Source organism: Ursus maritimus, unplaced genomic scaffold (genome assembly GCF_017311325.1).
Source record: "Ursus maritimus isolate PB19 unplaced genomic scaffold, ASM1731132v1 scaffold_8, whole genome shotgun sequence".
Taxonomy (NCBI): Eukaryota; Metazoa; Chordata; class Mammalia; order Carnivora; family Ursidae; genus Ursus; species Ursus maritimus.
In genome coordinates this window covers 70,840,357-70,864,087 of record NW_024426996.1, presented here as the reverse complement: position 1 = coordinate 70,864,087, position 23,731 = coordinate 70,840,357, and the positions used below count along the sequence as shown (strand labels likewise).

Below are 23,731 nucleotides of genomic sequence, written 5' to 3'. Positions count from 1 at the left end.
GGGGGGGGGGAGGGAGTGCACGAGCAGGAGGGGCAGAAGGAGGAGAAAATCTCAAGCAGACTCCCTGCTGAGCATGGAGCCCGATGCAGGGCTTGATCTCACCTGAGATCATGACCTGAGCCCAAGGCAGACACTAAACCGTCTGAGCTATCCAGGTAACCTAAGAGCCCTACTTCTACTGTTAAATTAGATGTTTGGCCTTTGGCAAATACTTAACTCTCTGGGCCTTAGTTTCCCCATTTGTATAAATAGGGAGGTTAGAGAGAATAAGATAGAGAGGAACCTGGTTTATAGAAATTATATCACTGCTTTGTAATCCATAATTCATATATATTAGGATGCCGTTTCAAAAATGTTATCAGTATTTCTCCTCCTGATATCAACATAACAGAATGTTTGTTTATAAACCACTGGATCAGTATTTTTAACTCCCCCACCTTCCCAAAGTTAAAACTTTAATGTAGCCATCATTTAAACTTAACTATCACAGGCGCCTGGGTGGCTCAGTCATTAAGCATCTGCCTTCAGCTCAGGTCATGATCCCAGCGTTCTCGGACCTAGCCCAGCGTAGGGCTCCCTGCTCCCTGGGAAGCCTGCTTCTCCCTCTCCCACTCCCCCTGCTTGTGTTCCCTCTCTCGCTGCCTGTCAAATAAATAAAATCTTAAAAAAAAAAAACAACCCAACTTAACTATCAGTTTATTGGAAATACATGATAGAATAGTTTGAGTGATAGTATGAGGATAAAATCAGTTCAATCCAGGATATGAAATATTCAACTAGACAAATGACCTAATCTCTACAACAAATAAATGTCAAGGAGGCAAAGACAGCCTATTATGTATTATAAGATATGGTAAGAAATATTAATCGCATGAAATGTATGGACATGGTTTAGATTCCAATTCAAAGAAACAAGGGTGAAGACATTTTTTTTTTAGAAAATTAGAAAAACATTGGGGCGCCTGGGTGGCTCAGTCCTTTAGCGTTTGCCTTCAGCTCAGGGCGTGATCCCAGAGTCCTGGGATGGAGCTCCCTGCTCCCCTGGGAGCCTGCTTCTTCCTCTCCCACTCCCCCTGCTGGTGTTCCCTCTCTCACTGGCTGTCTCTCTCTCTGTCAAATAAATGAAATAAAATTGAAAGAAAGAGAGAGAGAAAGAAAGAAAGAAAGAAAGAAAGAAAGAAAGAAAGGAAGAGAAAGAAAGAAGAGAAAGAAAGAAAGAAAGAAAGGAAGGAAGAGAAAGAAAGAAGAGAAAGAAAGAAAGAAAGAAAGAAAGAAAGAAAGAAAGAAAGAAAGAAAGAAAGAAAGAAAGAAAGAAAACATGAACACTGGATATTAGATGAAATGCTATGATGGCCAAGATTTAAAATAGTTCGAGCGGAGAGTAGGGTGCAGGAAGTATGTATATGTGTGTGTGTATATGGGGGATGGAGGTATTCAGGGGGCAAGGAACAGAAAATTGGCCAAATATTGATAATAGTTCATTTTATTATTCTTTGCTTTGAAATTTTTCATAATAGTAAGAAAGAAGGATGATTTTCGAATCTATTAACTTTATGTACATGTGACATGATGTTATCACTAGCCTGCTGAAGACATGGAATTATCTGAGCTAAGTACAAAATCTTAAGAAACAAAAAGACAAAGTAGAAAGGACCCAATATAATTATCTAACAAGTGATGCATTCTGTATCTGTTAAGAAAATAAACCACTGGGGCACCTGAGAAGTCAGTGGGTTAAGTGTCTGACTTCAGCTCAGGTCATGATCTCAGGGTTCTAGGGATCCAGTTCCAAGTCAGGCTCTCCGCTCAGCAGGGAGTCTGTTTCTCCCTCTCCTTCTATGCTCGGGCTCTCTCTCTCTCAAATAAAGTCTTTTAAAAAAAAAGGAAAAAGAATATAAACCAGTGAAACCTATAAAATTAATACACTAAATCAGCTTCAATAATTATCAACTCATGGCCCACCATCTTTTTTCACCTAAAACCCCATCGAAAATACCCCAAACTTGAGTCCCATATTAGAAATGGCTTTTAAAAGTCCCATTAGTTTGATTTTAATTGTGTTGCCTTGAAAAGAATTTTTAATCTTTGGAGCAAAACGCATTTCCTATGCTTAAATATAATTATTCAGCTCTACTCCCACATTTGACAGTTTCAGGATCATGTACATGTTGATGGTTAAATAACTATATGTCATATATCATTTAAATCAAAAATTTTTGAAATACTACCAGATATTAAGATTACAAAAACATAATAATTAAGACAATGTGGGGGCACCTGGGTGGCTCAATCAGTTAAGTGTCTGCCTTCAGCTCAGGTCATGACCTCAGGGTCTTGGGATTGAGCCCCGCATCCGGCTCCCTGCTCAGCAGGGAATCTGCTTCTCCCTCTACCCCTCCCCCCTACTCATGATCTCCTTCTCTCTCACACAAATAAAATCTTAAAAAAAAAAAAAAAAGCGATGTAGGGGTACCTGGGTGGCTCAGTCGGTTAAGCGTCTGACTCTTGATTTTGGCTCAGGTAGTAATCTCAAGGTTGTGAGATCGAGTCCCATGTTGGGCTCCACCTGTTTAAGATTATCTCTCTCCCCCACCGACTCCCCCACCCCCGCAAACTCTTTCTCTTTAAAAGAAAGAGGGGGAGGTAATGTCATGCTGGTCTAGTGGTAGACAAAAATTATAACCGAGAGACCAGAAAGAGGACCACATTCCATGCAGACTTCTGATGTATGACAAAGCTGCCACTGTTGATCAGCTGAGGAAAAATAAAAGACAATTCAATAAATAGGCCTGGGCCAACTGTTATTAACATGGGGGAAATGAAATTATATACTTCCCTCAAACCAAACATTAAAAAAAAATTCCAGGTAGAAGGATTCAAATGTAAACATTCAGAAAAAAATTGAGAGAATATCTTTTTTAATACTCTGGGGGTGGGAAGAATTTCTTAAATAAGAAAAAAAGAGGACAGGCCATTAAAGGATAAATCTTACTCTCATTAAAATTAACTTCTATCCATCAGTAAAAAACATGGCACAACAAAGAAGTGGACAAAGATATAAAAGGCATTTTATTGATATAGAAACAAGAAACACATGAAGATATTCAACTCTTGTCAGGAAAATGCAATTAAAATGACCGTTAGTATTTTCATTCCTCCCCTACCAGACTAGAAAAAGTGAAAGTCTGACAGTATCATATTTGGGCAAGAATGCAGAACAAGAATTCTCATACACTGCTAGTAGAATTGCAAATTAGTCCAATTACTTTAGAAAAATATCAGAATTATTAATTAAGCTGAACATGTACATAATCCTACCATCTAATAATTCTAACTTTATTAGTTTACTGGGGTTGCCATAACAAAAATCCTATAGACTAGGTGACTTAAAAAACAGAAATTTATTTTCTTGGTTTTGGAAGCTAGAAGTCCAAAGATCAAAGCATCGACAGGTTTGGGTTCTTGAGGCCTCTTTTCTTGGCTGTAGATAGATGTCCTCTTGCAGGGCCCTCACATGGCCCTTCCTCTCTACATGGACATGTTCTAATTTCCTTTTCTTATAAAACACCAGTCAAATTGGATGAGGGCCCCCTCTCAAAGGCCTTACTTTTACTTAATCACCTCTTTAAAGACCCTATCTCCACACACAGTCACATTCTGAGGTATTGGGAGTTAGGGCTTCAACATATGAATTTTGTGGACACACAACTCAGTCCCTAACACTGCCTCTAGGCATTATTGGCCAGAAAAATTCTTCCACATGTTTGATAATGCTGATAGAAGCTTAGTTCATGGGGTGCATGGGTAGCTCAGTTGGCTAAGCATCTGCCTTTGGCTCGGGTCATTATCCTGGGGTCCTGGGGTCAAGACAGGCGTAATGAGTAACACAAAATTCAGGATAGTGTTTTCTTCTGGAAAGGAAGGAAGGGGAAATACATTCAGAAAAAGGCACAAGACAGTTAAAAAGGTACCTCAGCATTCCATTTCTTAACTTCGTATATGTGTCCATTTTATTATTCTTTTATGGAGTAATAAAAAAATGTATTTGATCTTTGTCCCTGGTTCAGAGTTCAAAAAACCTTGGCATGTCCTGAGTGAAAGGAGTGTCTTTGTTATTCTGGAATCCCTCTCAACTTTACTGGAGTTTATGGTAATGTGGTGACTCAAGGTGGGGGTTAGAGGTCCCTAGATAGCTTCAGGAGGGAAGCTCATCACCTGAAAAGCTAATTAGGTGATTACAGGGCTGGAATTTTCAGGCCCATTCCCTTATTTTCAGGTAGGGGAGAGGGACTAGAGATTGGTTCAAATAGCCAATGATTTAATCCAACATCCCTACTTAATGAAATCTCATAAAAAACCCTGAAACAACCAGGCTCAAGCTTCTAGGTTGGTGAACACATCAATGTGCTGGGAAGGTGGGATACCCACACAGGTCATGGAAGCTCTGCACTCCCTGTCTCCCATACTTTGCCCTATGTATCTCTTCCATTTGGCTGTTGCAGTTGTATCCTTTACAATAAAACTCTAATAGTAAGCACAGCACTTACTTGAATTCTGTCAGTCATTCTAGAGAATTTTTATACCTTAGGAGGGGGTGTGGTGGTCATGGGAATCCCCCAAATTTGTAGTTAGGTAGGTAGAAGTGCAAGTAGTTTGGGGATACCTGGGACTTGTGGCTGGTATCTGAAGTGGGGGCAGTCTTGTGGGAGTAAACCCTTGCTTGACCTGTGGGTCTGCTCTAATTCTGGGTACTTAAATTATAGGATACCCATCTGGTATCAAAGGATTGCTATTGAAACAATGTATCTTTAAATGGGATGTGTGCATGTATCACACACTCTTCTCTCTTATTATATATTATATATTTAATAAGGAAAAATTCGACTACTGTACATTTAAATCAAACAAAATCTATGAAGTAGCACATACCTTTAACCATGGGGCAATCATTACCCATACATCTTAAGTCTTGAAAGAGCCACGACTGCCTGTATCCTCACGTTTGGAATTTTATCTCACAGTCTAATAAGAAGAGCTTCATCCATTTAATGCACAAAACATTATCAATCTGGCCTTTTTCCAGCATATTTCCCAAGAACTTATTTAGAATCTGGCACAACAAACACTGAACTTCACTGCTATTTGCCTCAGTCCTGAAAAGGAAAAGGAAAAAAAAAAAATCAAACTATTCCCAGGAGGCGTAATGACAACCATCTGATTTTCTCCAAGTTCAGAATTCTAGAATTTAATAATAACTCATGAGGAAAGTACAATTTATGCAAAAAAAAAAAAAAAAACCAGAAAAAAGAAAAAAGCTATGTTAATTTCATTCATAGTCACAGGTATACTACACATGCATTTAATACAGTCTCAAAATAACCCTTACCTGAAATAATATTTGCCAAATAACAAGAATGCAATAATTTTTGGACCAAAATTTAACTTCTTTCCTAAGTAGAGTGCTCATTTAAATACATTTACCTGAAACTGGTTCTTAAGTTTTTTAAATTAAAGCTAGCATTATAGTAAGTAAATAAAGTAAATCTAGCATTATATAGTAAATTAGCTTTTGATTGTAATATTTATCCTGCAGAAAAAAATGTACGAGGTGACTTTCATGTGACATAAATGTGTATGTATGTACATATACCATAAACATACTTACCATCACACATATTTTATTTTTTGAAAGCCTTTATTTATTTGAGTGAGAGAGAGAGAGAGAGAGAGAAGAGCAGACTCGGCAGAAGGGAGCCCGATGTGGGGCTCCATCTCATGACCCTGAGATCATGACCTACCCAGGTGCCCCTATTTATCATCACATATAAATTTAGAACCCTAGCTGTCTTTTCTCTAAATTATAAAAGCCCTTAAGGCTTTCAACCCAGTAAATTTTTAGATGATACATACACTCATTGTAAATGTTAATAAAAATTGACAAAACTTGCATAGTATTTTCAAGAGAAAGTAAAATAATTAAAATAACTTGAAATGTTGCTGTCTTCATCTTCCTTCTATTTGGCTAAATGAAGTAATAAACTGGTGCAAATTCTATTTCTTGCTCTGCTGCAGATTTCATATTTACAGACTATCATAATGTATTTAAGGTATGAACAAATGCCTCCTGAAAAAATGTTTTACTGATAACCAGATATATAAAACCAGTCCTTTACAAACTACATTGATGTCTTTATTCCTAGCACTGACCTAAGACTCCCCAAAATAATAATTTATTAAACTAAAATCTTTATTCCTTAATAACTTGTAATCATCTATCCAGAAGAAGAAATGATTAAGGAAAACAGACTTGGGTAATCATTTACTTGTGTCTCTCCTGTTTTTGAGTTAATTCTGTTATGGAGGAAAGCAGCAAAAGATTTTGTTTACAAAAGATTTGATTTTTCTACACATCCTTCGGTCTATTTAGAAAAACGCACCAAAGACAAATACAGTTCAGTTAAAAAAAAAAAAAAAAGGAAAGAAAAACCCCACTGATGTCAATTCAACACTGCCTTTTATAATTTCGCCTTCCTATAACACAGCAATTTCTTTTTGATATATCATTTATCATTGTAACTCCTATTCCTACACTATTCAGGCTCTTACTTATAAATTTTCTTATCTATCAAAAACATCCCCCCAGGAGTTCCTGGGTGGCTCAGTCAGTTAAGTATCTGCCTTCTGCTCAGGTCATGATTCCAGGCTCCTGTGATTGAGGCCCTCGTCAGGCTCTCTGCTCATCATCTCCCTCTGCCTACCACTCCCCATGCTTGTGTCCTCTCTCTGTCAAATAGATAAAATCCTAAAAAAAAAAAAAAAAATCCCACCAATTATATTTCAGTGGTTCCCAAACACCCTCAAAAAAAAAAAAAAAAAATGCCTCTCATACTTGGCTGCTGGGACTATAGAATGGACCACTCTATAAAGGGCAACTGTAATTATCACATTTACAAATACATTTCCTCTTTGACCCAGCAATTCTCTGCAGACAAGCTGACAGTTACCCTTGCAAATGTAGGAAACATGTATTCATTAAAACAATGTTTCTAGGGGTGCCTGGCTGGCTCAGTCAGTAGAGCATGCCACTCTTTGATCTCGGGGTTGTGAGTTTGAGCCCTCAACGTTGGGCACACAGGCTACTTAAAAAATATATATATATAGATATATATCTATATATCTATATATAGATATATATCTCGTTTCTAATATGTAAAGACTGGAAACAACACAAATGTGTACTTATAGTGCGTTGGCTATAAATTGGAGTATGTCCACAAAATGGACTATGTGACAGTTTAAAAAAACAAAAATGAATGAGGAAATCTAACTAGACAGTGATAAGGAGTATCCAGAATATACTATTAAATGAAAAAAGCAAAGTGCAGAACAATGTAGAAAATATTGAAGGAGGAATGAAGGGAAATAAGAACGCATACTCACATTTGCTTGTATTTGCGTGAAGACCTGAAGGATAAACAAGAAACTAATTAAAAATGGTTAGCTGTAAAAGACTATGAGGGACAGTACTGGATGGGGACTAGGAAAGGAGTGAGTCTTCTCGGTGCATTTTTTTCTATGTACTTTGAGCATGTAAAATATTTACTAATCAAAAAAAGTTTTGAAAATCCAGTGAAAGAAACAGTTTTTTTAACTCTTTGTGTAATCCTGCCAAATAAGGAAATGAGCTTGAGAGAAAGAAACGCTTTTTTCTATTTTTTTATTTCTTAAGATGATAATAAAAGGCAATTAAGTATATCAACCTGAAAAATAGCTGGCTTGTAACAAAGATGCACTTATTTGCACTGACTGATTTTGTCAATAATAAAGAAGTGTGTTTTGTTAAAATCATTACAGGGAAGAAATATAAATGCATATTTATCTTTTAAAACTGGTTAATGAAATGCAGATTTATGTTAAAAATTAGTGAACTGTTAACTTGAAGAGACACAAGACTGTGATCATTAAATACAATATGGGTCTCTAAATAAGTAAACCAGGTAAAACGGTACTAAAATTCAAAATTCCCTACAATCCTCTTATAAAGACTGTCAGGATCTGCGTGCGCTCACGGGTCACTCGGGGGTCCGCGCCGGAGGCCGCTGGGGAGAAGGGGTGCCCGTGCGACCTCGCTCAGGTCTCCAGACCTCTCCGAACTGGGCCGGGAAGGTTCAGAACGTTGGAGTCCGGAGGGCCACGCGAGGCCCCTGGGGGACGCTGGTCCGGGGAGGGCGAGGGGCGGCGGCCGAGGCCCGGGGCCGGGCTTACCGTGCGATAGGTGCGGCTCAGCGCCACCACCAGCTTCGCCTGGTTCTGGTGCGGCTGCTGCGCCAGCTGAAAGGCCTCCTTGATCGGCAGCAACTTCTTCTCCGCCCCCATGGTGCCGGGACCCGGCCGGGACGAGCCTGGTCCGCTCCGGGCTGCAGGGGTCCTACGGACCGCAGGTCAAGTGTACAAAGTCGCCTCAGGCTCGGGTCAGCCTGCAGCCAAGCACGCAAGTTGGAATTACGCTGTCAAGTTGGAATTAGCGCCACACAGTTCAAAAAAAACCCCGCAGGGGAAGGAAAAACCGCGAGACTGTCGCGCGAGCGTTTGGACAAGAAGCTGCGACCCGGCCCCCGGTTTTGCGCTTGCGCAGAGGACCGAACCAGCTTTTCCGGCTGGAAATGAGACGTTTGTGGGTGCCAAGGTTAGGCCGGAAGTGGTGTTGCGTAGGGAATGGGGGGACGCGCTGAATCGCCGCTCGACGGGCGAAACGGGAGGCTTGCGGCGCTGGGCTGGAGGTGAGGAGAAAGGCAGCCTGTGATAGGAGTGGACCAAAGACTGCTAAGGGGCGATACTCCGGGGTTCGTTGGGGGAAGCACATTCTGGTTTTGCTCAGGAGACGAATTGAGGTGTCCCGGGGGAAGGGGAACAGCAGTCCGGGATTTGAGCGGAGCTGTTCTAAGGTCGGCTGAAAGGGTCAGGCTGAAATTCTTAGAGGCGCCCTATTTGGGCCTGAGAGCGCGGGAGGGAACAGGAATCTGCTGAAGAGGATAACGTGCGAATATATCCAGAGGTGATGATACCTGGAACTCCCTACCCTTAAGGTCTACTGCACTAATATGTGTAAAGGGAAACAAAAGAGAGTGCAAGAATTAAGTTACTGGTTATGAGACAGATCTGCAATGCCTGCAGGAGGGAATCAAGTCTTGTAGATTCTTTTAAAAAGTAGAATATTTTAGACAAAAGATAGAAACAAAAGTCTAACTCATACATTGTGTACTTGCCATCTCACTGGAGAAACAAATTACATAAATTGTTTGATAAAATAAATTGAAGTCCTTTGTCTGCTCTACGCAATCTCATTCTGTTCCCTCTTGACCAAGGTAACCACTCCCCCAAGCACCTTTATGTTTAATTTTAATTTCATATTTAGTACTGTTTTGCATGATTTTAACAATCAGTAATGTGATATCCTTTTGCAGTTTGCTTGTTTTCTTAATGTTGTTCTTAAGATTTGTCAGTGTGTTGTAACTCTGGTTCATTCATCATAACAGCTGAACAGGTATTTCCATATATTACTTTTTCACTATCTTTTTTTTTTTTTGCTTTGTTTGCCCAGTGCTTGGTACATTGTAAATACTTAAACGTTAGTTGAGTCGATAGATGCTATAGCATTTGAGCTAAAACATTTCAAGAATGAATAGGATTTCAAATGACTTAGGAGTAGTCCATACAAACAGAATACTAGTCAGAAGCAAATTCGTGGAAACGCATGATATATTTCAAGAACTTCGATAGTCTTAGAACTTAAAATGTAGAATTGTTTGAAGGTATGGGATGAAGGAGATACCTAGAAAGATAAGATGAGGCTTAGATTTAAAGGATATTGTCCTGAGGAGAATGCACCAGCTCAGAACCATTAGCGGTTTTTGAATTATGAGGAAACTGATCAAAGCTGTATTTTTAAGAGTGCCTGTTTGGCTCAGTTGGTAGAGCATGCTACTCTTAACCTCCAGGTCATGAGTTTGAGCCCCACATTCAGGGTAGAGTTTACTTAAAAAAAGAGCATAATATTCATAACACCATGAGAGATAACATGTAATGTAAGAGGTAAGAATTAGTGGCAGGGAATTAAAGACCACCTAGTAAACTTATAGCAATAATGATCATTGCATTAAGCATATAAGATAATCATGCATACAGCTTAAAATCCTGAAACATTTTCCTAGACCATTCATAGTACCACTTTCCTAGATAACTATTTCATACCCTCTCTATCAAACTTGCACCATTTTCTACTTAACGTGTTCCATTTAACTGATACCTTGCATCCTTTTTCAGTTAGAGAAGGACTAACCCCAGGGTGCCTGGCTGGCTGAATCAGAAGAGCATGCGACTCTTGATCTTGGGGTCATGAGTTAGAGCCCCACGTTGGGGGTAGAGATTACTTAATAAATAAATAAACTTAAAAAAGAAAAGAAAAGGACTTCCCCATGCTTTCATTACCACACCTACCAGGTCTATACCCTAATACATTACCTCTACTATTACTGTAAGTGAATTATCTGATTTAGGAGAGGAAGTAAGCTCTTTAAGAATACTTTTTGAATACAAGAGTCTGGAGCATAGCCAATTATAAACTCTCAAGGAGAATTGGGTTGAAATAGGAGTAGTAAAAATATAGAAGACCAGAATGATTAAATGACAGTTTTTGTCTAAAAGAATAATTCATACCTATAATAATATAAATAAGATATTAGTATTTTTATATGAGTTATTTTTAGGTAGATTTAGGTATTAAGCTTTATAAGCTAAATCTAAACATAGTTTACATTTATTTTTTTATAGGACCATTCTTTCTACTACTGAACATAAATGGTTTATTATAAAATAGGATATCTTTGATTATCCTATTTTAGATAATATGTTTTACTAGCCTTTGTCTTACATATTACTAAATTGTTCAAATATAGTTTGTAACTTATTTTTCAAATGAGATAATAGTAATAGTAAAAATACTAAAAAAATACTAAAAATAGTGTCAATCATTCCTTCATTTATTCTTTCAAATACATTTATTGAGTACCCACCATATGACAAACACATTCTTTGAGCAGGTAGATAAGATTCATTAGTGCAAAGTCAGTAACCTGAAACCGTATCACATGACTATATTAATGAAACCTTCAACTGTAAATAGTTGATCATCTTAATTGAAATTCTGTCCTGAAGGATGGCTAAGCCATAAGCACAGCTGATTAAAGAGCATTATTCCTCGGAAATGTGGTTGTACATCCATAGCAGTCAATCTCAGTGCATATGTCTTAAGCATCATTGCACACATTTATGATATTTTAAGTTTGGCCAGAAGGGATCTGTCCCAACAGAGTCCATCTGGGCTGTGGAGTTACACGGATGTACTTGCTCATCTTATGATATGTATATGCTCTGATTTACATTGAGTTCTAATTAAGGATATGTCTCTTCAAATTAAAACTCCAAAACTTAGACCAAAAAGCTCAGATTTGAACCTATTCCCCAAACTCCTCTGACTTCCCATTAAGGCACCTTTCAGAGACAAGTAAAGAAAAAGGAGGGCAAACAAAAGACTTCGGAGCATGTTTAGCTCCATTTTTCTTATATTTAGCTCCATTTTTCTTTAGCTATATAGGGTAGAATATCTATGAAAAAAAAAAAGGGAGGGGGGCGCCTGGGTGGCACAGCGGTTAAGCGTCTGCCTTTGGCTCAGGGCCTGATCCTGGCGTTATGGGATCGAGCCCCACATCAGGCTCCTCCACTATGAGCCTGCTTCTTCCTCTCCCACTCCCCCTGCTTGTGTTCCCTCTCTCTCTCTCTCGCTGGCTGTCTCTATCTCTGTCAAATAAATAAATTAAAAAAAAAAAAAAGGGAGACATGGCATATTTTATCCTTAAAATTGTAGTGGTTTCAGGGGCATCTGGCTGGCTCAGTCCATAGAACATGTGACTCTTTATCTTGTGGTTGTAAGTTCAAACCCCGTCTTGGGTGTAGAGATTACTTAAAAGTAAAATCTTAAAACAAACAAACAAACAAAAACCTGTAGTGTTATGAGAGTTCTTAGAGGGAAAGAAGTATTTAAAACAAGTGAGCATCCTTGTGGGAACTTTTAATTATGAGAGGAAGAGAGTCAGTAATTGTTCTCTCACCTATTAAGGGCAGCTATATATCTCAGTCAGATTGCTTCAGGGCTACTGTGACTTTCTCTCCAACTCTTGTTATTCATTAAAAAGAAACCTAGATGCAGTTGTTTTTTGAACAATTTAGTACACCATGCTCTGACATCCGAGAGAAATAAACTCTTTAGTCCTACTACCTCTTGGAAGATAGGACATAAGACCTCCAAAGAAAAGCTTTGCCTTTTTCAGACCAAGGTGAAATATTTGGAACATGTCATCTTTCAAGGAAACATCTAACCAAGATGAAGTCAAAGGCATCTACCGGTCCCTGAATTCTCTCCCAGATATACATCTTTCTAAGTGTAGGCAGGTACTGTATACAGTAGATTTCCAGCTATTTAGGCTACTCAGCTGTAGTTAAAGCATTTATAATAACTAGCCAAGTTGCTATTTCCAAGTCCCTCTTAGGGCAACCAACACCTAAAACTGCCACCTTTCTAGCGAATAAACCCTGACCTCTGTCCCTATTTGTAGGTCTGCCTTATGGCACCAACCCTTTATATTACTATAAACAGAAAACTATGCCAGGAGAGTGCTGGCCCAGAGACAAGGTGATGCATTTTGTGCTATTGCATATTACAGTTTAATCCTACTCCTATAGCAACAGCTGTTTTCTCAAGTGGCTTCTGCTGCCTTCCTGGCACCTTCCTAAAGCTGCATTCCAACATTGTTCCAGAATGCCCGGTAAAGCTTTCCATCTCATAAAGTTTCAGCCCTTAAGTTCAAGATTTAACAGTTGTCTAACCCTAAACTGACCAAATAAGAGAGATTTCTCTTGACCAGCTCTCTACATCTGTTTTTCACTGAATTACGCTAAATCGTGTGACCCATGTCACCAGCCACCTTTACCCCTGCCTATACCTTCAGATCTATACCCTTCAGTTCTAACTTGGTTCTGTTTTCTTTTTTTTTTTTTTTTTTTTGGTTCTGTTTTCTGACAGTTCATATCAGAGAGACCAACAGGGTAACTGAGTAGCATGCTAGGCCTTCACAACTCATGAGATCCTAGAATAGTCCTTTTGGCATTATTTGAAATCTGCCAATATGAATGAGTTAACAAATGTAGACACCATTGCCAAAAAAAACCAAAAAACAAAAACAAAAAACCAACTACACCTTGTCTATGATGCATAATCTGTGTGTACAATTTTTGGTATGCTCCAGCAACAAAAACATAAACAGCCTTTGCTGGGATCCTCACTAAAAACACACTGTACGTACAATCCAGCAATCAGATTCCTTAGTATTTACCCAAAGGAGTTGAAAAATTACGTTCACACAAAAACCTGCCACTGATTTTTATAGCAGCTTTATTCATAATTGCCAAGATTTAGAAGCAACCAAGATGTCTTTATCAGTAGGTGAATGAATAAATAAACTTTTGTATCCAGACAATGGAATATTACTCTGTGCTAAAAAGAAATGAGCTATCAAGCCATGAAAAGACGTGGAGGAACCTTAATTGCATATTACTAGGTGAAAGAAGTCAATCTGCAAAGGCTACATACGGTGTAATTCCAACTATATGACATTCTGGAAAAAGTGAAACTGGAGACAGCAGAAAAAAAACAGTGATTACCAGGGATTGGAGGGAGGTAGGGATGAATAGGCAGAACATAGGGGATTTTTAAGGCAGTGAATACTCCGTATGATACCACTGTGATGGATACATCTCCTCCATTTGTCAATTATTGTCAAATTATTGTTAATAGTAAAGTCCATAGGGATGTAATTAATGAAATCTTACAGAAGAATATCACCAAGGCTATGGCTCCCTCTGGGAACATCTTGTTTCAAGGTTACCGTTCTCTGTGATGCCTCTTTCAAAGCTGGCTTTATTATTAAAAATTAGACCCCCCCCATAAGTACAATGACAACAGGCTGATGAACATTGATGGCATTCAAACAATGTGTAGCACATTTTTGCAGGTTGCCTGTATTCTTGACACCTGTACCTTGTGTAGTGTGCTCCACTCTGTTTCACTCGGTGAAGAATGGGTGATAGCCACAGTGAAAAATATTTAGTATGTCCCCCAAACTGGGGGATTCCAATAGTCCTTTCAAGTGAGTGGGGGAAATCCATTCACCAGACAAGTAATAATAAGTAATCTTAAGATAATGGGTGTTTCAGCTTTAACACTATGACTTCCTGGAAGAACTCATGGAATGTAGAATGTATACTAAAACATAACATACCTTATGGGGAAAATAGGATTAGGACCACACTTTATAACTTTGTAACTAGAGCAATAACAAAAGAAAAATGATTTAAAATATATTCAGGGGGCGCCTGGGTGGCTCAGTCGGTTAAGCGTCTGCCATCGACTCAGGGTCATGATCTCAGGGTCCTGGGACTGAGCCCCACATTGGGCTCTCCGCTCAGCCTGGGAATCTACTGCTCACTCTGCCCCTCCCCACTCTGCTTCTGCTCTGTCTCTTGCTTTCTCTCTCTCAAATAAATAAAAATATTTAAAAAAATAATTAAATGTACTCAGGATTTGTTTTAATGAGGCATGGTAAGACACACACACAAATGGCTGTCACGAAGTAGGAAGTTTTTATACTCCCAGATCCCTAGAAACAGGAGATAGAGCATGCCAAGCCACGCAAGGAGGGCCACATGGGGAAACACTAGGCTTGGTCAGGAGGAGAGGGAGTGGAAGGGAAACTGGAAAACCCTGTATTATGAGAAAGTCTGCGTATTTTCTAGGGAAGGAATGAGTGAGGTATGGTAAGCAGGCTAATCAGGTTTAGAATTGGATTTTTGATTAATTTCAACAAAATTGTTGTTCCTGGGATGATTAGGGCCAAGGGAAATATTGCCAGAGTGTAAGAGCCCAATGGGGGAGGAGGTAGGGATGTGCAGGTAGGGCGGGCTCTGGTACAGTTAGTTTGCATATGAAAGTTGTGCAAACTGGGTCCAGCTGTTTGCTGTCAGCCATCCCTAGGATAGTTCTGGGGGATGATCGGTTCTTCCTTGACTAGTGAGACAGCATCAAGAATACAGATAATAGGAAAATAGAGTTAATGCAAACAATTCTGATAAAAGTTAATAACACTAAGACGCTGAATTTCTTTTTAAAAAGATTTTATTTATGTATTTGTGGGTTTATTTTTTTGAAGATTTCATTTCTTTAATTGAAAGAGCAAGAGAGAGCATGAGGAGAGGGAGAAGCCGACTCCCCACTGAGAAGGGAGCCAGACATGGGACTCAGTCCCAGGACTCTGGGATCAGGACCTGAGCCAAAAGTGGCTGCTTTACCAACCGAGTAAGGCAGGCGCCCTATTATTTATGTGTTTGAGAGAGTGCATGTGGCGGATGTGAATTGCGGGGGGGCTGAGAGGGAGGGAGAGGAAGAGGAAAAGAATTCTAAGTAGACTGCACTGAGCGCAGGCAGCCCAACAAAGGATCAATCTTGTGACCCCGAGATCATGACCTGGGCCCAAACCAAGATTCAGATGCTCAACCGACTGAGCCACCCTGGTGCCCCAAGTCATTGAATTTCTAATAAACATTACAGTAAATATAAGCCTTCACCCTCTTCCCCTGGAAAGGTGAAACAATTGATGGAAGGGTGTGTAAGGAAGTGCTGTGTTACAGCGCTAACACCCAAATACGCTAAAATCAAAGAGGCACTGCATTAAGTGCAGGTTTCCCCTTCAGAAGTAGAGCATTCCTATGAAATCCCCTGCTTTCTGAAAGCTCGTACCATGCCACTTTGTTTCTAACCAAAGACCTACATTAGTACGGTAATGGCTTTTTTCATAGAAGTGAAAATCCTCTTTAGATTTCTTTTAGTGAGCAAAAATAGGTATTAATGTAGGTCTGTCCTAAAAGTGAAATGGCATAACACGAACTTTTAGAAAGTGGGGGATACCTGTACTTGTGAGATAGACAACCAAACTGAGCTAAGAGGAAGTATATGACGGTGAATGAACTTGCTGTATTCAGCTTTGTAAGTGTACTTTGCAACTCCTGATGCTGACTTGCAGGCTTTACTAACATTATTTTTTCTATTTACCAATTTCGGTTTAGGTGATTTGCTTTACAGAAATAGCCCTAAGGTGATATAGAGTGATGAGAAGAGCTTTAGGCTTTTTGCTTCAGCACCCATGATCTTAGATGTCACAAAGGTTGCCATAGCTGGCAATAATACTCTCTGTATTGTAAAGTTTTAATGTCATATCTCTGCTTTTATTCCCAGGGCAAGGATGCATTCCAATAAAGTTCTAAAAATATATCATCAGGTACAGCCTGGTAGTTGACCTAGCTATGGAAAGCCTCCTTGGATCCTCAATGGGTCTGACCATACTGGCATTCTTAAAAACTCTTGCCATCAAAAAGTATCAAGAATGAAAATATAAGATATATACCTACCACTTCAAGAAAGTTCCTGTACCAGCCAGCAGTCTAGCACATTAGCTTGCTGCTTTGATCATCAAACAGACATACTCAAGCTCAACACAGCAGAGGAAAATGTCTCTGTATCAGTATTTTTCACATTCTGTGTGTGACCCATCCGTAGGTCATGGAATCAGTTCTGTGAGTCACAATGAAAATCTTTTTAAAACAAAAGAAAATATAAAGTATCAAGTGCTTTGCATGAATCCTCTGTCAGAAATGTGCTGCAAGGAATACTAAGGTCAATTTTAATATGTGAAAAGATAATTAATGGAGGGCATATAATGAATAGAATGTATACTGGCTAAGAAATGGTTTTTCAATCCTTTGTCCACTGGTATCTTGTTCAATTTTCATAATAAAGTTGGTGAGCAGTCTAGTTTTATGTTACCATGACTTTGCAACTAGACGTGAATTCTGAGATGTTCAACTGAGATGTATTTGCAAACTGCATTTTTTGGAAAGGTGTTATCTAAGCTATATATATATAAAATTTCTTTTTTTTTTTTTGTTAGTAGCAGTTAAAACATTTTAATCGAAATTACTTTTAAAATGGATCATATCTTTTTTAAAAGAAAGAGGAAAAATGAAGTGAAATATGCAGAAGCCTGTTCAAGTTCAACTCCTGGATCTAGAAATGTGAATAGTGACAATATGGAGAAAAATATTGACTCTACTTTGCAATCTTCAACTTCGTTTGAGCCACATTTCAAAAAGAAAAAAGTAAGTGCAAGACGTTATAATGAAGATTATTTAAAATACGGTTTTATCAAATGTGAAAAACCCTTTGAAAATGACAGACCTCAGTGTGTTATTTGTAATAATATTCTTGCAAATGAAAGCTTAAAACCTTCAAAATTAAAAAGACACTTAGAAACTCAGCATGCTGAACTTATTGATAAGCCTCTTGAATATTTTCAAAGAAAGAAAAAAGATGTAAAGTTGTCAACACAGTTTCTTGGTGGTTCTACGGCCGTTAGTGAGAAAGCCTTATTATCATCATACTTAGTTGCATATCGAGTAGTAAAAGAGAAAATGGCTCGCACAGCTTCCGAAAAAATAATTCTTCCAGCGTGTCTGGATATGGTACGTACAATTTTTGACGACAAATCAGCTGATAAATTAAAAACGATAACTAGTGATAACACAGTATCTCTTCGCATTTGTACTATTGCAGAACATTTAGAAACAATGCTCCTTGCCCGGTTGCGGTCTGGTATAGATTTTGCAATCCAGCTTGATGAAAGCACTGATATGGGGAGCTGCACAACACTCTTAGTTTATGTCAGATATGCATGGCAAGATGATTTTATGGAGGATTTTTTGTGTTGTTTAAATATAACCTCACACCTAAGTGGATTAGATATTTTTACAGAATTAGAAAAGTGTGTTGTTGGTCAATATAAACTAAACTGGAAAAACTGCAAAGGAATTACAAGCGACGGAGCAGCAAGCATAACGGGAAAACATAGCAGAGTAATTAAAAAATTGCTAGAAGTTACTAATAATGGCGCTGTGTGGAATCATTGTTTTATACATTGTGAAGCTTTAGCATCCAGAGAAATCCCACAGAATCTCATGGAAGTATTGAAAAATGCAGTCAAAGTTGTTAACTTTATTAAAGGAAGCTCACTAAATAACCAGCTTCTTGAAACATTTTGTTCAGAGATTGGACCTAATCATACCCACTTACTATATCATACCAAAGTCCGTTGGTTGTCTCACGGGAAGATACTAAGCAGGGTTTACGAACTCAGGAAAGAGATTCACATTTTTCTTATTGAAAAAAAATCTAATTTGGCAAGTATTTTTGAAGATGATATTTGGGTAATGAAATTGGCATATTTAACTGATATATTTGGCATTCTTAATGAACTGAGTTTAAAACTACAGGGGAAAAATAGTGATATATTCCAGCATGTCGAACGTATCCAGGGATTCCGAAAGACGTTATTGTTATGGCAAGCGAGGCTTAAAAGCAACCGTCCTAGCTACTACATGTTTCCAAGATTTTTGCAACATATTGAAGAGAATATTATTAGTGAAAACATTTTGAAAGAAATAAAATTAGAGATATTGTTGCATCTCACTTCTCTGTCTCAAACTTTTAACCATTTCTTCCCAGAAGAGAAATTTGAAACATTAAGAGAAAAGTGCTGGGTAAAAGATCCGTTTGCTTTTCGAAACCCAGAATCAATAATTGAGTTAAACTTGGTGCCTGAAGAAGAGAGTGAATTATTGCAGCTCAGTTCTTCATATACATTGAAGAGCGATTATGAAACATTAAGTTTATCAGCATTTTGGATTAAGGTAAAGGAAGACTTTCCTCTGCTAAGTAGAAAGAGTGTCCCGCTATTATTACCATTCACAACAACTAGCTTGTGTGAGCTAGGGTTTTCAGTCTTAACCCAGTTAAAAACAAAGGAAAGAAATGGATGGGATGGTGCAGCAGGTATGCGGGTAGCATTGTCCTCCTGTGTTCCAGACTGGAATGAACTTATGAGCAGGCAAGCACACCCATCACAGTAAATAAACCTTCCCTGATTTTTGTTTTTGTGTTTCTTATTTTGTGATATTTTTCTGCATTGTATTTAGATGTTAATATAGCATTGTATGCGATAACTTTATTTTTATTTTTGTTATATTTAAATACTAATAAAATCATAATGTAACTTTACATTCATTGAACAAAAATTTAATAAACTTCTGTTAGAGTCCGAGAACTGTTTTAGAGACATCGGGATGTCTCTAAAAGCAAAGGTCATTCTATAGTGGAACTTAATGTTCTGGCAGAGAGACAGAGATAATAAATAAGGCTTAGAATATTTTAAAGGTAAGTGGAGAAAGAGTAATAAGAAAGAAGGTCAGGGAACTATTTGGGGACCAAATCATGAAGGGCTCTGTAGCATCATAGGGCCTCTGGGTTTTTGTCAGTGAAATGGAGAGCAATTGAAGAAGGGCTATGTGAAGAAAAGATATGATCTGAATTAGGTTTTAAAAGACACTCCAGGGGCACCTGGGTGGCTCAGACGGTTGGGCGTCTGCCTCTGGCTCAAGTCATGATCCCAGGGTCCTGGGACAGAGTCCAATTTCGGGCTCCCTGCTCAACAGGGAGTCTGCTTCTTCCTCTCTCTGCCCTCCTTCTTGCTGGTGTTCTCTCTCTCTCTCTCAAATAAATAAAAATCTAAAAAAAATAAAAGACACTCCAGGGACGCCTGGGTTCAGGCTCAGTCAGTTAAGCATCTGACTCGATTTCGGCTCAGGTCTTGATCTCAGGGTTGTGAGTTTGAACCCCTTGTTGGGTGAAAGATTATTAATAAATAAATAAATGACTCACTGACCGATATTTCGAGAATAAACTGAATTAAATGTTACTTCACTAGAGAGGATTTTCCTAACCACTGTAGTTTTTGTTCCATTGTTCCCTTTCTTTCTCTTTGTAGTGTACCAGTTGTCCTTGTATTTATCTGATTACGAGTTCTGTCCGTCTGCCCCCTGGGATGCGTGCTCTGCAGGAGAGGAGTTTGTGTCCCTTTGATGTGATGCGTAGTAAGTGGGTATTCAGTACGCATTTGATGAACGGTGGTCTCTAATATCTGAACTGGAGGTCATATTCTCAGGAATAATCATGGAATGTGTAGCAACGCCCTTTTTACGTTTTGAAATCTGATTTTGTTCGATAACCTCTGTGAGCATCCGCCAACGGCACTGATTGATACAGCTTCCTCACACTGTTGATGATAAATAAGCAACTGGAATTGCTTCATTTGTCTTTCTCAAACTAATTTTAACTTCTGCTTTTCTTTATGTGTTCACTGACTCCAGCGAGTGATTTTTTTTTTTTTTAACTAGTGATGTTTCTTTTGGCAAGGGCTTTCTCTAAAATCATAAAGGTTAGCAGTGCCTTTCCGGCAGCCACCACACCTCGCATTATTGTAATATTTGATTTTCCATATTTTGTATTCTATTGAACGTAATTTTTCCCCCCACTTTCTTTGTGCTTGAAATAAAGTGCTGGAAGACAATTCTCCATGAATATTTCACGTGTCTGCTCAGTGGGGATCCTTTGAAGGTATTTGCATCCAAGTTAAGAATGTTTGTGAAGGGAGACAGTTTAGGATGATGAAGCTAGAAACACCCCAGGGAAGTAAAGATAAAGCCTCTTCCCCTCTTCAGAGATGTTTGCTTGCGTACCAGAGTAATGGATAATCTCTCTGGAGGGGAGGCTGGAGAGATAATACCCTCAACTCCATAACACCCTAGAGTCTGTTGTGGTGCAACAAACCGCAGGATGGACGGGGACACCTGGCCCTTACCATGTCATGCTGGGAAATCGGGGTATGGGCACCAACAGTACTGACCTGGCTGGGTTTTTTGCTATGAGTAATTAATTCTTTCTGATCCAGAGATCTTGTGGTTTTCTGTCAGTATATGTCACTTGTGCAAAATCCTTTTTACCAGGTAAGACAACATATTCAAGTTTCAGGAATTCAGATCTGGACATCTTCTGGGTAGTGAAGGGGGCACTCAACCTATCCCAGTCCACTCTTCACAAAGACTCACATCCATCTTGCTTGAGAAATACACTCCCCTCTCCTGAAGTGTCCACAAGTCTCAGCCCATCACAACATCAACTCAAGTTCAAAATCTCATCTAAGTCTCACCAGCTCAAAGGCTCAAATCTTACATCTAAATCACCTAAATTAGATGTGGGTACAGGATGGGTATAATCTGTACTGAGGCAAAATCCTCTTATCTGTGAACCTGTGAAATTAGAACTCCAGTTCTGTGCTTCAAAAATACAGTGGTGGGACAGACCTAGGTAACAGTCACAACCATTCCCATTCAAAAAGGGAGAAAATGAGAGGCAAAAAGGAGTCGCCATTCAATCACCTTCAGAGGTCCACCTGGGCAAACTCCATTAGGTTTCAAAGCCTGGGGATAACTTATATGGCACATGCTTCTGCCCTCTGAACTGAGACCACTCTCTAGGACTGTGGCTCACTCCACCCTTGGATTCAGACCTCCCCCCCACCCCCCGCCCAAATAAACACTACCTCCAATGTGGGTTTCAAACTCCTGACACTGAGATCAAGACCTGAGCTGAGATCAAGAGTTGAACGTTTAACCGACTGAACCACTGAGGTGTCCCTGTTCTAAGACCTTTAAATGCCTCATCTCTCTTCTCTTGCTTCATCCTTTAGCAACCAAGAAGGCCAATAACAAAAGAAATTTCTTCCTTCCTTCCTCCCACCCTCCCTCCCTCTTTCTTTTTTCTTTCCTTCTTTCTTTTTCTTTCTTATTTTTTATTTTTTTATTTTTTAAGACAGATTTTTTTTTTTTAATTTATTTGACGGAGAGAGAGAGCACAAGCAGGAGGGAGCAGGAGAGGGAGAACCAGGTTCCCCACTGAGCAGGGAGCCCGATGTGGGGCTCAATCTTAGGACCCTGGGATCATGACCTGAGCTGAAGGCAGATGCTTAACCCACTGAGCCATCCAGGTGCCCCTAAGACAAAACTTTTAATAAGGAAGTCCAAAATTATTGAAGGCTCTTAATGTTCAAGAAAACAACATCCATATTAGTATTGAGTTCAAGGTCTTTGAGATGTAACCCTAGCTTTCCTGGCAAGTCTCAACCTGCACTCTGTTTACCAAACTAATTTTTTAATCTTTTCCAGGAGAAGCCGCATTCTTTCCCATTATTCTGGCTTTGCTCAGGCAATTGGTACCATCTGGTATCTCTTTCCCCCAACTCTCTATATATGTCAGCATCCTATGCCGCCTTCTGGAACTTCCTGTAAGGGGAATAATAAAGTATGTGTTTATGTGTGGCTTCTTTCACTCAGTATATATACTTTTAGATGCTTCAGTGTATCAGTAGTTCATGCCTTTGAATTGCTAAGTGGTTTTCCATTGTATGACTAGATCACTGTTTATTCTTGTTGGACATTTACATTGTTTAATTTAGGGGCTATTATGGATTAAGCCCAATGAACAATATTTCATGTATACATCTGGGTAGACACGTTTTCATTTTCTTTTTTTTTTAAGCTTTTATTTATGTATTTGAGAAGGGGAGAGAGCAGAAGCAAGCGAAGCAGCAGAGGGAGAGGGAGAAGCAGGCTCCCCGCTGAGTAGAGAGCTCTATGTGGGGCTCAATCTCAGGAACCCGGGATCATGACATGAGCCAAAGCCAGTTGCTTAACCAACTGAGCCGCCCAGGCGCCCCAGTAGACATGTTTTCATCTTTTTCTTGGTAAATACCTTGTAGTGGACCTATTTTCTTTGCTGAGATATCTGTTCAACAATTTTGCCCATTTTAAAATTTGTGTTGCTTTTCTTCTTATTTTTGTGTTGTTGAGTTCTGTTTTTTAGATACAAGCTTTAAATCAGTAATCAGCATTCATATTATTATGACCTGTGATGTGTTTCAGGATGATGAAAGGCACAGAAGGATGCCTTTTGAGGATGTGTGAGGTTAAAGATAAAATTTCCTTTTCCATCCTAGGAAGTCAAAAGAATAGAATCTAAGAAGGAAACATGAAGAAACAGCATATAGGCATGTTATTTGGAAACATGGAAGTAAATACAAAAAACTTTTGAAACAAAAATGCTTCTATCTGGAAAGTGGACTGGACAGGCTGGACAGGTCAATGTGGGTTTGGGTTATAAACTTTATTTATTTATTTATTTATTTATTTATTTATTTATTTATTTATTTTAAGATCGTATTTATTTGTTTGAGAGAGGGTCAGAGGTCTCAGCAGGCCACCTGATGAGCAGGGGGCCTGATGCGGTACTCATCCTGGGACTCCAGGATCATGACCTGAGCCAAAGGCAGTCGCTTAACCAACTGAGCCACACAGGCGCCCATGGTTATAAATGTTGATAATAAAAAGAGAGAAAGATTCACATAAAATGTTATAAAACCCACCAACCTCCACCTCTTGCCAGCTTCCCATATTTACCAAATGCCTGCCCTGAGGCACTCGGAGTTCACAGCCATTATTACTGTGAGAATTGAAGATTAGGGCCTCCAGAATTCCAAGTGCCATTCTAGCCATCCTGGCTCTCTGAACTGACTGTCTGGAGGATTTTGCATCTATCTGGAGAGGAGATTATGACCTCCAA

General features: G+C 39.0%; 1 protein-coding gene and 1 long non-coding RNA gene across 6 annotated transcripts; one reads left to right on the top strand and one right to left on the bottom strand.

Moving 5' to 3' along the window:
• Positions 1-3,046: 3,046 nt before the first annotated feature.
• Positions 3,047-8,403, bottom strand: LOC103658315. Its single transcript, XR_567123.2, has 4 exons — positions 8,266-8,403; positions 7,441-7,464; positions 4,930-5,153; positions 3,047-3,911 (listed from the first exon to the last, which is right to left on the bottom strand). It is a non-coding gene; the product is annotated as an uncharacterized LOC103658315 (long non-coding RNA).
• Positions 8,375-23,252, top strand: FAM200B (family with sequence similarity 200 member B). 5 transcript variants are annotated; one of them, XM_040624879.1, is made up of 3 exons: positions 8,375-8,780; positions 16,403-16,740; positions 17,175-17,308. In XM_040624879.1, exons 1-2 carry the CDS (start codon positions 8,375-8,377, stop codon positions 16,429-16,431), a joined length of 435 nt encoding a protein of 144 aa, XP_040480813.1. In that variant the 3' UTR covers positions 16,432-16,740; positions 17,175-17,308. The 5 variants fall into 5 exon arrangements, 4 of the variants coding, with proteins under 4 accessions (XP_040480813.1, XP_040480816.1, XP_040480815.1 ...); XR_005833388.1 differs by lacking the exon at positions 16,403-16,740 and adding an exon at positions 18,725-19,149 and having other exon boundaries at positions 8,631-8,780; positions 17,175-17,322; XM_040624882.1 differs by lacking the exon at positions 16,403-16,740 and adding an exon at positions 23,109-23,252 and having other exon boundaries at positions 8,648-8,780; positions 17,175-17,322.
• The last annotated feature ends 479 nt before the right edge of the window (positions 23,253-23,731 follow it).